Source organism: Thunnus thynnus, chromosome 6 (genome assembly GCF_963924715.1).
Source record: "Thunnus thynnus chromosome 6, fThuThy2.1, whole genome shotgun sequence".
Lineage (NCBI taxonomy): Eukaryota > Metazoa > Chordata > Actinopteri > Scombriformes > Scombridae > Thunnus > Thunnus thynnus.
In genome coordinates, this window is record NC_089522.1 from 24,919,604 (window position 1) to 24,935,134 (window position 15,531).

A 15,531-nucleotide genomic window follows, 5' to 3' on the forward strand; every position below is an offset into this window, starting at 1 on the left:
CAAGAACAGCACTCTTTTAAGATTCAAAATAGTTCTGGAGTTATATTAAAAGATCTCTCCTTCGAGATCAGGCTTTTCTCTCCTGCTGTCCAACCCTTTCTCCCAGAAATTATCTTTACATAACACTAATTATCAACACCAAAATACATTTTGTTGGAAACATAATGCTGCCTGTATTATGCTTTTTTATCAACAAGATTAAGAAATGTTGGTAATGAATGTATTTGCCAAGTCGCAAAATGTTTGAACTGAAAGCATCTAAATGTTCACTGACAACATATTTCATTTATTTCCTCTTCCATCTTAGGAGATAATATCGGTTCGGAGCAACTACAGCATGATAAAACTTTTTTCATTGTTATGTTTAGGCACAACACTGCAGAACTGCAGAACACAGTTTCACTACCATTTTCATTAGCTTGTTGTGCTACATATCATGACCTCTTGACTTATACTAAAGTTCTTTACAATGTGATTAAATGATGTTATGTAGCGCAACAAGCTAGCGAAGCACTATAAATAGAACTGTAAAACGGCATCTGCCTTACACAGAACTACTCTCTGGAGACTGAAACGTGGTCATTGTTATTAGTCTTTGGAGCCATTTCTAAACAAGCTGACATGCCCATAGTCTTCCAGGCCAAGGAACATGTCACCCAGTGCAGCGATGTGGCTAATTGATGTGCTTTTAATAGTTTTTGGACAACAACGGAGGTCTACGGCACAGAAGAATATGAAATATCAGGCTTTGGATACACACAGAATACTTATAAGTTCATTGATGATTTGGCTCTACACATGAGATTTGTTAACAGTAAGAAAAATGTAGAAAATGGCCAGCCATATCCTTTAAGGTAAAGGGAGGATCATGGTTAAATATTAAAAAACTTAACAGCGAATTGAAGCACAAGACAAGACGGGTTCACTTTTTAACATATAAACAAAACCACGATTTTTCCTAACCATAACCAAACCCTAACCACATGCAGGACTTAGGGTGCGAATCCTGATCTCCAGTATCAAATTCCTGTGGTCTGTACGTCCACCAGACACCCCAACTCTAATATGACTTGTGTTCCTTGCAGTTCCTTTGGGAAAAGCTTTTTCCAGTAAATATTATACAGGCAGCAATTACATCCCCCATCAAAACATAACTGGCAAAACAAACTAATAGAAGCCTGTATAGGCTTAACAGGGCTGTGCTGTTCTACATAACAATTTAGTTTTGGTCTATCCCATGAAAGAACAGTGGTTAAGATGTTAGTCAGTCACTTTGGTCCCATTTTTAGCATCTTTGCATTGGTTTTGTCTTCTGAAAAGTTTGCCAAGAGAATGTTTTATAGAAATTATTTCACATCCTACTTCTTCAACTCAAATTTCTCTGAATACTTATACCCAAATAACTTTTACGATCCACCCATGTACTAGCTTTCACAAGTGCTTTATGTTTTAACTGCTTCACCAGCAGCTAGTGTGAAAGTACAGAGCTTCGCAGAATAGCACTGTTTTGCCCTGCAGACATGTCTGTTTGCATACCACATATCGCTGGCTCTATTTTGGGCCTGAGGAGAGGTGCAGGGGGTGCACTGCAGGGCATTTCTATCCAGGGCTGCGGGGACTGACTGGAGAAATGTGGATAGGTGACAGATACATTTCCTGTGTCATGTCTACTTGAGCTAATCCCCTCACTTGTGTTAATGCATATACTGAATCATGTGTGTGTGCCTGGCTTGACAAGTAATAATACACAAACACACTGTGACTTCCTCCTAGTCATAGACATTCAAATGTTTATTTTGCTCATTCACATTATTAGATTCACATCAACAAGCTTATGTGTAAAGATATCAAGCTTTAGGGTCATTACCATGCAATTTTATCATATATGGCATATGTGTTTTGCTCCACTGGACCCTAAAGGAACAGAATACAGTAGATAAAGCAAATAGAGGAAGAGCAAAGAGGCAGGATTGCTCTACCTAGGATTATGATTCCTATCACATTGTCCTGGTGCTGTCTCAGGCCTCTGATTGAGAGTTGGCTAAATGTCAGCCTATGGAGATGAGACAGAAAGGAGAAAAGCAACACTGCCTTTGTTCATTTTAAACCTTGTTACCGATGTGCTGTCTCTTTATGCGGCTGCCATCCGCAAACCATGTGTCTGACCAAAAAAGAGATACCGTGATTTATGTGTGTGTGTGTGTGTGTGTGTGTGTGTGTGTGTGTGTGTGTGTGTGTGTGTGTGTGAGAGAGAGAGAGAGAGAGGGAGAGAGAGAGAGAGCGATAATAAGAATGTTTGTGAACTATTCAACAACAGGGATAATTTTGTACTACAATTAATACTCTATGCATTTGTTGTTTCCTTTCCTTTCTAAAAAACACATACATTGTTATATTTCTAAAGAGACAAACCTCAGTTGCTTTCAACTTGACTTGTGGATGAATGCAGTCCTTTTACACCATCTAGTGTTCATTCAGTCAATCAGTTTTTATTTTGAACATGTAAAAATAAAAAACAGATAAAAACAAGACAAGAATAACAATAAAATGAAATAAACGATAAACCTTGTACAACAAATTTTCATAAACAACACAAATTAAATTTTACATGTTCAAAAAGGAGTAGGAAGAAGTATACACTTATTTACTACTACTCATGCATAAATTCATATATACAATTTATAAACAACTATCCCAATTCTATGTACAACCAAAATATCCACTCAGTGTCCTTCCTCATCCATATACCTCTTAAAAATATTTTTTTGTGTTTCTTCTTTAACTGATTTTGTACTTTTGTTTTAGCTCCACATCCTGACCCTTCTACAAATTCACCCTACAGATTCAAATACATAGTGACACGAACACAGAGTTTATTTAAATTAAACTCTCCTCTCAAATTATAACCACCCTGTTTTAAATTCTAACAGATTCATGAACTTCAAGTTATATGACTTTAAAAACAGCATGTTGGTGTGTTCTCTATATCCTGCATTGTTTACTGTCCTCATGACTCTTTTTTTGTAATATGCATAATGGCTGTAGGGTGTTTTTGTAGATGTTACCCCATACCACACATGTGATCCACAATGTGCCTTGTTTTTCCTAGTATTGCAATGCTCCTTTCCAACTTCGCTCACACATATCTTATATGAGGTTTACAGCAGATTTTGTGGACTAATATCACACCTAGAAATGTATTTTCATATACTCTTCCTATATTGACATATTATCACTTGTAATTGAGTATTTATTTTACAATTTCCAAACAGCATAATCTTTGTTTTGTTCAAATTTAATGACAATTTGTTTATGTCAAACCACCGTTTTAATTTTATCCTTTCTGATGTGATCACATCCAAAAGCTGCTGTAAATTCTCCCCAGAACAACAAATATTTGTCGTCCACAAATGAAACAAATTCCAATATTTTTGATACTCTACATATGTCATTTATGTACAAAATTTACAATTTCTGGCTTAATACTACAACTTGAGGTACTCCACAAGTAATATCTATGCATGTTGATTTATTCTCACCCATCTTAACAAATTGTTGCCTGTTTAGTCATAGTAATATCTAGTAATATATATCTAGTAATATATTGTAGTCAATGGAATCAAAAGCTTTTTGTAGATCTATAAAAACTCCCACTGAATACTTTTTTTGTTTATACAATTAGTAATTTCTTCAATTAATTCAATTAGTGCCAAAGAGGCTGGTCTGTTTGTTCTGAATCCATACTGACTGTCAGTCAGCACTTAATGCTTCTCAATTAATTTGTCTAATCTTTAAGTAAAGACTTTTTCTGATATCTTGAAGAACTGAGAAACTAAAGAAACAGGCCTAGAATTTGTAAAGTGGTGTCTAACCCCAGTTTTATATAATGGTATTACTTTTGCAGTTTTCATTTTGCTTGGAAATTTACCAGTTTGAAAGTTTGACTCAGATTTCTACCCCCATAATCAACATCACTCCCCTCTTTGAGTGTTTCTGGGTCATTGATTTTTTTCTGCCAACTTTGGTCCCACACTTAAAAAGAATTTATTAAAACCACTAACCACATCACCCTTATAATTTATGGTCTTATCGTTGTCAATAAAATAGTGAGGGTAACTTGAGTTTCTAGATCATTTTCTAATAACGCTGTTTAATATGCTCCCTATACTTTGGATGTTGTTTTTATTATTCTCTAATATTTTATTATTAGTATTCCTTCTTACATATCCTCATAATATTACTTATATATAATATAATATTAACTTATTTTTATATTTCTTTCTGCCTCTATGGATATATTTAATTAGATATGTATATTTTATGAATTCTCTATATAATGTATTTTTCTTTTTGCAGGCATCTTTAATCCCTTCGTGATCCATGGACTGTCTGTAAATTTTTTAGTTTTCTACTGTATTGTTTTATTAGACAATTTTTGTCATACAATGATTTGAATATTTTTAGGAATGTTTCATGTGCTTTGTCAATATGTTCTTCTTTGTATACTATTTTCCAATTTTGTGTTTGTAATTCATAATTTACAAGAAAACACACATGACTTAAAAGTCCCCTTCTAGTCAAAAATGTGATTTGCTTATTGTTACTTTACCTCAATGTTTGAGCTTCACTGTGCAGAATGATGCATCTACAGTGTTCAACACTAGAAGCCTGTTTTCACATTCATCTGTTGAAGAGGGAAAGTTTCTCATACGTATGATTATGTGACATCACAACCAGTTTGGAGGCCAGTCGAAGTTCAGTCAATATGCAGCTCATACAAGATGTGGGACCTTGAAGCCTCCAGTACACAGACACTGAGAATGAACTCTTCAGTGCAGTAGGAGACATCTTTTATCTAGCAGTTAAACATTCAAAATGAACAATATTTGCATATTCATAGATTGAGTTTTTTTTCTATGAGGGAGAAAGAGGAGATGTATTTTTAAGAATTTTAAACTAGGTTAACTGAACTTTTTTTAATGGAAAAAACATCAGACACAAATATTATTCCAAGTAGAGTATTTTTATATATCTGAAAACATGTCTGGAGGGAATCTTTAAATGTTTTATTTAAAATGGACAGTCAGTGCTGTTTTAGATATTAAATTAATAAACAGTGAGTGAGCATGCCTCAAATACTCATCAAAATTACAATTAAAGAAATTTAGATTTCACATACTTTACGTAGAATTTGCTGTAACTGTATTCTTATTCTCCAATTCGAGGAGATTTTGAGGACCCTTGTTTTAGCAGATAGCAGCAACATATTGTACCGTTTCCTAATCTAACCTGTGTAAATAAGTTCATTCAAAAACAGATGTCCTACTTCAGTAACTAGAAATGGCTGTTGATTTTTAACCCCCCCTCACACACATCTAAGACTACGTTAGTTGACAATTACCTGAGAAAGTCATCTTGGGTTGCTACATCTCCAGAAGCGGAAGTGTGGGGGATGATGGATGTTAATGAATGCCTTTTGTATAAACACACATACGTATTTCTCAAGGGTTAGTACCAGACCAGCATCTCCACCTTGCAGGAGATGTTGACAAATCAGTTACACAGCTTTGTAGGTCTTTGTATGCTGTGTGATTCTGGCATATAACACAGACACAGTCACTGGACAAAGTGTCATATTGTGCAACAATTTCAAATGCAATGCATGCTGAAATCAGTAGAGATAGAAGTAAAACAGCTAACATAGATATGCAGCATAGTTCTGTATTTAGGTACAAATTCATTTATGAAGTAGCAAATGTGTTACTGCAGCAGCAAAATATAAGAAGTAAATGACATGTGCTGCATTCAAGATAATTCACTCATTTCTGACAGCATAAAATCACTAATTAAAAATAATTCAACAAGACAAAACATATGAAAGGTTTTGGTCATAACCATGCATAAATTCACATTTTTCATAAGCCACTATTGGGATTTCTCTCATGTCCTCTGTTTCAACCTTGCCGGAAGCCCATATTTGGCCTCAACCAGTAGCTTTTGTTCTCCAGTGCAATCATTAAAGGGATTAGGTATTAAGTCCTTTCTCTTATTCATTCCACTTTTGGTCAAGTAATACCAGTTTTGGTCAAGTAATCACCATCATCCATCATAGAATACAATTTTATTTCATTCGAAGAACCGTTAACTGTAAGCCTTCCAAATATCTAAATCCTGCAGAAGCCTTGAGATGTACTGCGTCTGCTAGTTTCTTGGCAGGTTTACATCCAGTCTGAAATGGGGTCAAGCTAAACATTTAAAGTGTCATATTGTACATCCTCAGTTGCCCTCCTAAGCTTTAGATTGATCCACATGTACATGCTGGCAGGAAAAAAATCAACAGTTGAAGGAAAGTTAAAGTAAGAATATATAAATACAATAAGTTATCACTTAAACTATATGCTGTTTCTCAGATACTGTAAAAAGACAGACAGACAGCTTGACTGATCCCAAAGAAAAATTGTGTTGTTACAGCAGTCCAAATGTCATAAATAAAGAATGAGAAAAGTTAAACAAGAATAAGAGTGCACAGCCATGCTAGCTGAGGTTTAGCAGGTACAGTATAATATTTACCATGTTCCCCATTTAATGTAGCATTTTAGCATGCCAATATTAGCATACTAATTAGCACTAAGCAAAAATTGCAGCTGGGGCTAATGGGAATGTCATTAGTTTTGTAGTTATTTGGTCGTAGACCACAGAATTAGACAAATAAAATTTTGATGTGAGGGTAATGCTAGAAGCATGTAAAGTTGTTAAAATTTATCTCTGGGGGAACATGAATGTATTTACCAAATTTCATGACAATCCTTCTAATAGTTGTTGAGACATTTCACTCAAAATCACAAATGTCAACCTCATGATGGCACCAAAGGAAGAGTCAGTGAGTCACCAAAGCCAGTAGGGTTCATTCTCTGGGAATAATGAATGTCTGTACCAAAGTTCATGGCAATACATCCTGTAATTGTTGAGATATTTCAGTCCGGACCAAAGCAGTTTATTGACTCACCAACATTGTCCTTGTGTGCTAAAAAGAAAGAATAAAGAAGCAGGAACATTATGTACACATCATATACTGCACACTGCATATATTCAGTAGTGATATACTGTAAACCACTCTATGCAAAGAATGACAACAGTAGATTTCTTGCTAAAAAAAAAAAAAAAAAAAAGCTAGAATAAGACTGTATGAGAAGAAAGTGGGAGTGATGATGTCTTCATAAATTATATATATTATATAAATATTATAAATATTGTAACAATCAAAATGACTAAATAATGATGTTACAGCTGTAATCACAGATGAACATGAAGTAGATTCTTGAATAGAAAATAAAAACTGTTTTTATGTCTATAGTTTATTGACATTTTATAACATATTGTGCCATTTTTATTGCCCAAACTTCTCTCATAATAAACGTTGCAGGGTTTTCCAAGTATGAAAGAAAAGACATCTAGTCCATGATACATCTATGCGTCATTGTTTCCTGATTGATACATTTTCCATTGATAGGGTTGGAAGTGCTATGACATGTAAATGCACACTTTCTGGTAGCACTTCAACTGAGACTCTTTTTCATTGCAAATCATTGACACAATTCAAATAGGCATATTTTTGTAAGAAGAATCTCCACTTCACTCATTAACTCAAGAGGACATCCTTTTTAGTGAAGCAATCCAAAGAGGAGGGAGCTAAAAGCTTTAAAAGACATCAAGAAACTCATTATACTACAACAAGCATCCACACAACGCCACAGCGCTACTGTCACATATTTAATAGTAAAAAATCCTTTGCATTCTGTTTCACTGAGGTACATCTATCTGTATTGTGGCTAAAATGTTTGTGGATGAGCGGATTGTAACTCTGTTCAAAAGGAATGCCCATCACACACTTACTTACTGGAGTGTTTTCTTCAGCTTTGGACTCTGCATTGCTTTCCTTGGACCTACGATTTTGGATTTGCAATGTCAAACAAACTCAACACTTAGTCAGATTACCTGGGTGTTTTTTTCCCAGCAGTTCTGCTTGCTGATCGGCAGCTCTATCGGTGGTGTTTTCAAGAGGACGTAAGTATCATGAACTCACAGTTGGAGAGTTATCCAAAGAGAGTTTTTCGTTGTGGATAAATAATCAGTTGACCATCATTGTAACTGTGTTTGTCTTGTTTCTTTCTTAAAGGTTGTTCAGTGCTCTGTCTGCCTTATTTGTCTCTGCTCTCATCATCTCTGTAATATTTGCCATCATCCCTCTGTGCCATAATGTTCTGTTGCTCGCCATTGCCATGGCCGTGTCTGGTTTTGCGATGGGCATTATTGACACCATCGCTAACATCCAACTGGTGACCATCTATCAGAGGGACTCGGCCGTTTTCTTACAGGTGACAAAGCTTTGACCTACATCTTATCTGTAGAAATACTAACATGATAGCCTTCATATTCAGTGAATAACTGTGAATAGCTGAGTCAGATATAATACAAAGATAAGTTTAGAATACATTTTAACTAGAATTTTGTATACAGTATGGTCAGTAGGAGTATACTGTCAAATTAGGAGCCAATTATATACTGTATTCTGTCTTCTACATTTTGCAGGCTCTTCATTTCTTCATTGGCTTTGGAGCCCTGGTGAGCCCACTGATTGCAGATCCTTTCCTCTCAGAGACAGGCTGTGGGAATCACACAGGGAATGGGACTGAGATCATACATCATTTCAGGAACATGCTGAGAAACAGTCCAATTGCAGAGCACAACATAACTCAGAGCCACCTGCCCCATGAGGGAGGGGAAGAGGAGTCCATTGTACATTATGCTTTCTGGATCATGGCACTTATCAATGTAAGACACTGAACAGATTCACAGTAGATGCAAGGGCTGAGTTATTTTTTTCATAGCTTCTTAATCTGATATTTCAGATATCTGATATTTCAGTTAATGGTTGGAAATTACAACAAATGAAAAAACTGAATATTATTTATGCACCCTCAGCTGCCCGTGCCCATTGCAGTCCTGTTCCTGATGTATCGGGAGCAGCTGATCCCATGCTGCCCTAGCGGCACTCCTCGTCTTCTGGACAAAGATGAACTAGCAATGGAGAACCAGCAGGGGGCGGAGGGCACAGACGAGGAGCAGAAAGAACATGAAGCTGGAGGTAAAGATATGGAAGAAGTGATTTTTATACAGGACTCCTATTTTAAAATGAATAATGCATACTTTTCTCCCTAGATTTCCTGTCAGCTTAGAGGGGAAAAAAAAACAATAACTGCCATTTTCTGCGCCACAATCTGTCATATGTGACTTTTCGCTCTGTTACAGGTCATGGGGATATCTTTAGCTGCTGTCAGAATGATAACCTGCGCGGGCTGCCAGTATCATTCTTTATGATTCATATCCTTGGTGGGATGGTGCTCTTCATGACCGATGGTATTGTGGTGAGTGAGGGGTGCAGATAAATAATACTGTATGACATGTATTTCACAAATGGTGTTACAAATGCAACTGTAAACTTCACATTAAACACAGAGAGTAGAATAAATTAAAGGATCTTTTTGTTTTTCAGGGTGCATATGCCGGCTTTGTGTACACATATGCTGTTGCACCGCCTATGTCATTACCTCACAAGACAGCAGGTTACCTGGCCAGTATCTTCTGGGCAGCGATCACTGCTGGACGTCTGTTGTCCATACCTCTTTCGTACCGTTTCCAGCCTGTGAGACTGCTAATGTTCAACCTGGTAATAAAATATTAAGTGCATCATCACATTATGAGACATACACAATGACACTTAAAGGTCAAACACTTGATGATATGAACACTTACTGATTGTACTCTCTCTTTGCTCTTACAGGCAGGTGCTATTGTTACTGTGTTGATGCTGCTTATTTTCTACACCAGCAACACATTTCTTTTTGTTGGAACATGTTTATGCGGGCTTTTCCTCAGCAGCATCTTCCCCTGTATGCTGGCCTACACTGAAGACATCCTTGATTACCAGGGTATAATTAAGTACTTATAGTACAAATATAATAACAACACAGTAATGGAATCAAATCACGGAGAGGAAATAAACCATACGTTTCTTTTTTGTAGGATGTGCAACCTCAGTCCTGGTGACAAGTGCAGGGATGGGAGAGATGGTAATGCAGGTTCTGGTTGGCTCAGTAAGTCTTATGAGTATCTTTATGAATATAGAAATAGTGTGCAGAAGTAGATAATTAGGTTTACTGTATAATTGCAAAAACAAGCCCAGAGGAGATTTAGATTCATGTTCAGTACTTTAATGTTGCCGTCTCATCCCCAGATTATCCAGACTGAAGGCAGCTACAGCTTCCTGCTGTGTGGAATGATAATCGCCTGCATCGGTTTTATCCTCTTCATTGGTCTCCTGCTGTTCCATCGGATGCACAGAAATTACCTCACAGGTACAATATCAACCAGCATCCTTGTACAATGCCTAGTAATCAGTGATTGTAGAATTGCTGAATGTTTATTTCCGTTCATTTTATTCTCCTCATCACTCACTCCAATTCCCCCTTCATCCCAACAGGGACAACAAAAATGTCTACCATGGTGGAGGAACCAACACCTGAACAGAATGGATCTTCCAAAACTGAACAGAAAGAGGAAAAAGACAGCAGCTGAGAGCGGCTATGATTAAATTAACAACTATGCATTTGCCTCAGAGACTGTAAATGTTTTACTAAAGCCCACCAAATGAATATTGTGCAGATATACTTTTATTGTGCTGGAAATTACATTATATTTGCAAAGTAGACAGTGTTCATCAAATTGTGGATTGGTGTTTTGTTTATGTTTCATCAGGGTTTGAAATACTAGGATTATAATTATATCAGCAGTTCTCCACTGAAAATATACCTGTAGTGCACTTGACAAATTTATGTTGGGGCTTCAGTTCAGTTTCAATTATAATCTTTTGTTTTCTTGATGTTTTGTGTTTTTTTTTGCATATCTTTTGGGTAATGTATATGGAAAAATGTATAATATGAGTATTAAAACAATTGTACTGACACAGAGGACATGGTGTGGTTGTGATTGACACATGATATAGTCAATACCAAAGACGAGAATGTGGATACATACAACACGCCTGCAGCGAGTCATGTTTATTTTCTTTGCTTTCAAAATGGACTACTCAGGTTTTACATTGTTGAACATCAGATGTGCAATGAAGGACTTCGTACTCAGAGTAGTTAACCTCTGAGAACTAAGAACAAATGTAAAACAGAGTCATCCAGCCTTTCAGCAGTTAACCAGTCAATTTGTAACTTCAGCTTTAGGCCCAGTTGCAACAAGAACAGGAGCTGTCAAAGACCAGACCATTGGCACAGTTCTTGAAGTAGGTCTTTCCGTTGCTGCAGTTGTAGAACTGGTTCTTGTTTGTTGGGTCGGCGTACATGCCGTTGGTCTTTCCAGCGCAGAATCCACTGTCCATGCCGCTGGTGCCAGAGCCCCCACCGGAGGAGCTGCCACCACTGGAGCCTCCGCTGGAGCTTCCTCCAGAGCTGCCCCCAGTAGTTGTGCTCACTCCTGCGATTGGTGGAAGTCGAGTGGCAGGAGGGGCACAAGCTGGAAAACACCACAAATTAATTGTTGAATACATTTTTCTGAAAACACCATGTGAATTTCACATTTATCATCAGTGATAAGGATATTAAAAGTCTTACATGCTTGTTCCAGATTAAGACCCTTTTTGAGAACATTAATCAGTGGATATTTTCCTTGGTTACAGAAAGTGCCCAAGTAGTCATCCATGTCAAGGGTCCACACCATGGCACCTCCAAAGTTACTCTTGGTCAGCCACTCAACCTACAAAACAGCCAGAAGGGGGCATTGTTGACAGCATTTTAATAGAGGTCAAAAACTTTATCAGAAGACCTTGATACATTGATTCCTGATACCTACCAACAGCATGGACCCACACACAGAAAAAAGAGGCATCAAATGCAGAAAGCTCTTGCACATTTGCTCCTGTCACATTACTTTTACAAATTTTGAACATCGGAGACAGTAAATGTCTAAGCAGGTAATGGAGATTGGGAAACATTTTTAGCTTGGAAGTAATTCACCACAGCCAAACAGACTGTCCTGTAAAATGTTTAAAGAGGTATTCTTTGCATGTGTGTTACCTTGAACTGGAAGCTCTTGATGTTGTCATAGCCCACCCACTGGTTTCCCTTGTAGGCATATGGCACATCCTGGGCCTGGTCCCAAACCTCAGTTGCTCCAGCTTTCAAAAAGCCACAGATCTGTAATTTCACAAAGAAGTGCATTAATGAAAGCTTAGAAACTCACCCATTTTTGCATCTGGTGTCTGTAATACTATGATAAACTGACTATTATCAAGCACACAGATGGATACTAACTAACAAACAGTATAACCACCATAAACATTCAAGCCTATTCTTATTACTCCATTACAGTAATAAGAAAGATTACCTCAAAGTAGGCTAGTTCTCCGGCCTCTTGGGTGTATTTTCCTGGAGTTCCAGCACCAGCAATAGGTGCTCCAAGACCGTGGTCAGCAGGGTTCCTAAGAGTGAATGTGTTGCCATATGTAGGAAAACCAACAATCAGCTTTTCAGCTGGGGCTCCCTGGCTCCTCCAGTAGTTCATGGCATAGTCCTGGAACAGAGGATTTGGAAATAAGCACAGATCTGGAACTAGATAGCTTGAATGTAAAGATAAGCTGCAGGTCTATATTTATTTACACAAGGCCAATTTTAATACACTGTCTATAAGGATGTTCAGTTACTTACCACATTGAAATAGATGAAGTCACCCTGGTCCTTAGGGCCTCTGAACAGGGGACTGCACTCACCAGTCATGGGGTCCCAGGAGCCATGGAAGTCATATGTCATGACATTGATCATATCCAGAGACCTGGGTGTTGAAAACAAGAAGGGAAGAGGTTATCACAACAATCTTAACAAGCTTAATGATTTTAGAGTACAAGGGAGAGATTCAGAGTTGTTCCATTCACCCATTATGTTGCTATGAATAAGACATAAGATGCCAAAAATATTGCTTCAAATGCTTACTGGCCAAGCTTGGGAATCTGATAAGCGGAATCAATGGTGTCCTTTCCAGCCGACACAGCAGCAGACATCAGAAGACGAGCCTTGTTGCTCTGCTTGGCCTCATTCTCAAAGGCAGCTCTCATCTCCTGTTGAATGTCAACAGATATAAAATATTTAGTATCAACTGAACTTCAGGATTCATAAATCCATGATTTGTGACATGGTCATGTTTGAGTTGTTTTGCTTTTATGTGTCTTTTATTCAGTGAGGCCCAGCAGAAACACCATAGGGATTTATTGTGGCCCTCCAAAAAAATAACAGTTATATTTGCTATCAGGTAAGAAATTATTTAAACCATACTGAGAAAAAGTAAAACCAGAAACTGAAGAGAAAACCAAACATGGCAAACAAACCTCCAGGAAAACCGAGTAGTTCTCCTTATCATCAGCAGAGCCTCCTCTGTTGGCTGGATACTCCCAGTCAATGTCAAGCCCATCAAACTCATACTTTCTCAGGAATGAAATGACTGAGGTGATGAAGGTCTGACGGTTGGCAGGGCTCGATACCATTTGCGAGAAACTAATGTGGGAACAGAAAATCAGAAGAATCCCCACTGTTTAGAGTGCCAAGTCTGCAATTACCTGTGGATTATCTCACCCTGTGGAGCCAAAGTTCCATCCTCCGACAGACAGAAGAGTCTTCAGGTTGCCATTCCTGCCAAGAAATCAGACATTTTATGCTACAGTGACAGTTAAAAGCACTCCTACTTTTCTAACTGTTGAATATTAGTGAAATGTTATTGTTCTTTATAGGGATTTTTTCCTTTTACAAAAGGGAAACAGACATAATATTTAGTGACTTACTGGTTTTTCAGGGCGTTGAACTGACTGTAAAGCTCCACATCATTCCACTCATAGGTGGCCAGTTGATTGTTCTTTATGGTGGCGAAGGCATACAGGAGATGGGTACACAGGCATGGGTCGATGTCATTGGGCATGTAAATAGTTGGAGGTGGTCTGTACTGCGCCCAGTTCGTGAAGTAGCATGACAGTATGAAGGATGAGCCTTTGATAGGAAAGAAGTCTATTATTTATGGATAAAACACATGCAATGCAATTTTATTTTTGCATAAAAAGAAAAATTAACATACACGCACTGTATCCAATATTCATAAATTGCTTACCAAGCTGCGCATGCAGCAGCAGGGCCAGAGCTGTATAATTAACAGTCACATGGTTATTATTGAGAGGGGAAAAAAAGAAATAAGTGATAAACAAGAAATATATTAAGAGGAAAAACTGCTCAGAATGGTATCCTAGAGATGGATGCAATATACAGAATATTCAAATTCTGGAAATACCAAGTACCAGGAGACCATTCAACACACAGCTGCTCTGACTTACCCATCACAAACAGTACTTTGCCCATGACTACCTTGTACAGAGAAGTCATCTAAGTGGTGCACTCACTTTTATACCCACCCAATTCGCTCAAACTTGAACAAAAACAGGAAATCTGCCAAAAAGGTGTTTATTTGCAAAAGATTATTTGATAAGAGATTATCAAATTTTCCCACTTAAGTAGTTATATGTGATTACTTATCACACTTTCAGGCATATTCTCCACAGGCGCACTTTCTCCTTGTGTGAAGGACTTGTTTCTCTGAAGCGGATCCAATTCCAAGTTCTGCTGCAACTACACCAACAGCTTGTTAAGAAAAATGCACAAACCCCCCCAAAGAACATTCAAGAATTTGTCATAAATGTTTGTTTGAAATGTAGATACATTATATGTTACCAATTATGCCTGAGCTGCCAAAATTGTAATAAAATTTGTATCAAAGACCTGTTATATGAAAGAGGAAAATATCTACAGAGACACAACAAAACAAGAGGAAAGACAGATGTTTGTGATTTGACTGAAGTGCACGGATCTCTGATATCTTATCAAATATGCCATCCATGTCATGCAGTAAATACGTTTTCTGTCTCTGTTGAACGGTGACACAAAATATTAAAAGTCGAATCACATAAACAACGTGCAAAATTGCCTTTGAAAAAGTATTTAGACTGCTGATATGTGACGATAAATATGTTTGACAACTCTAATCATGCAGAAAAGATGATAGTGATATGTCATGGAGAGGGATTTGCATTAGTCTATGATTAACATCAAAAACATTCGCAGGGTAAATGGAGAACGTATCTAATCATTTAGTTTCCATATTATAATGCAGCCTTCTTTATCTTTAACAGTTAATGTAATATTTAAAGAGAGATATGCTGGTGTCAGCGGAAAATACCTTGGCTGAGCTTAGGCACTGGAAGCAGAAGTAATGTCATTTGCTGTTGCTGTTACAAAACAACTCTGTCTGCTTTCAAAAGAATAAAAAAAGAGATGTCAAGCAAATGTCAAGGAGAATAAATTTATCCACAGATTTACTTCGTTAAAAATGAAACACAATCCAATTTAAGTTTTAGCCAAGGTCACTTCATCATCT

The 15,531-nt window shown here is 37.3% G+C and overlaps 2 protein-coding genes across 5 annotated transcripts in view; one reads left to right on the top strand and one right to left on the bottom strand.

Moving 5' to 3' along the window:
* mfsd4ab (major facilitator superfamily domain containing 4Ab) overlaps positions 1-11,028 on the top strand; it is a 28,697-nt gene extending 17,669 nt beyond the window's left edge. For 2 of the 4 annotated variants that reach the window (XM_067592896.1, XM_067592895.1), the window contains exons 3-12: positions 8,015-8,064; positions 8,177-8,375; positions 8,590-8,832; positions 8,983-9,145; positions 9,310-9,425; positions 9,554-9,727; positions 9,842-9,989; positions 10,084-10,154; positions 10,295-10,415; positions 10,541-11,028. In XM_067592896.1, coding sequence (XP_067448997.1) covers positions 8,015-8,064; positions 8,177-8,375; positions 8,590-8,832; positions 8,983-9,145; positions 9,310-9,425; positions 9,554-9,727; positions 9,842-9,989; positions 10,084-10,154; positions 10,295-10,415; positions 10,541-10,635 — 1,380 coding nt within the window. In that variant the 3' untranslated portion in view covers positions 10,636-11,028. Of the gene's footprint in view, positions 1-7,300; positions 8,065-8,176; positions 8,376-8,589; positions 8,833-8,982; positions 9,146-9,309; positions 9,426-9,553; positions 9,728-9,841; positions 9,990-10,083; positions 10,155-10,294; positions 10,416-10,540 lie in introns of those variants that run through there. The other 2 variants (XM_067592897.1, XM_067592894.1) reach the window with 2 other exon arrangements.
* Positions 11,029-11,081: 53 nt separating this feature from the next.
* LOC137185368 (acidic mammalian chitinase-like) lies at positions 11,082-14,625 on the bottom strand. Its single transcript, XM_067593699.1, has 10 exons — positions 14,215-14,625; positions 13,895-14,096; positions 13,689-13,745; positions 13,445-13,610; positions 13,053-13,177; positions 12,771-12,894; positions 12,451-12,636; positions 12,141-12,260; positions 11,679-11,820; positions 11,082-11,580 (listed from the first exon to the last, which is right to left on the bottom strand). Exons 2-10 carry the CDS (start codon positions 14,026-14,028, stop codon positions 11,288-11,290), a joined length of 1,347 nt encoding a protein of 448 aa, XP_067449800.1. The 5' UTR covers positions 14,029-14,096; positions 14,215-14,625; the 3' UTR covers positions 11,082-11,287.
* Between the last annotated feature and the right edge of the window lie 906 nt (positions 14,626-15,531).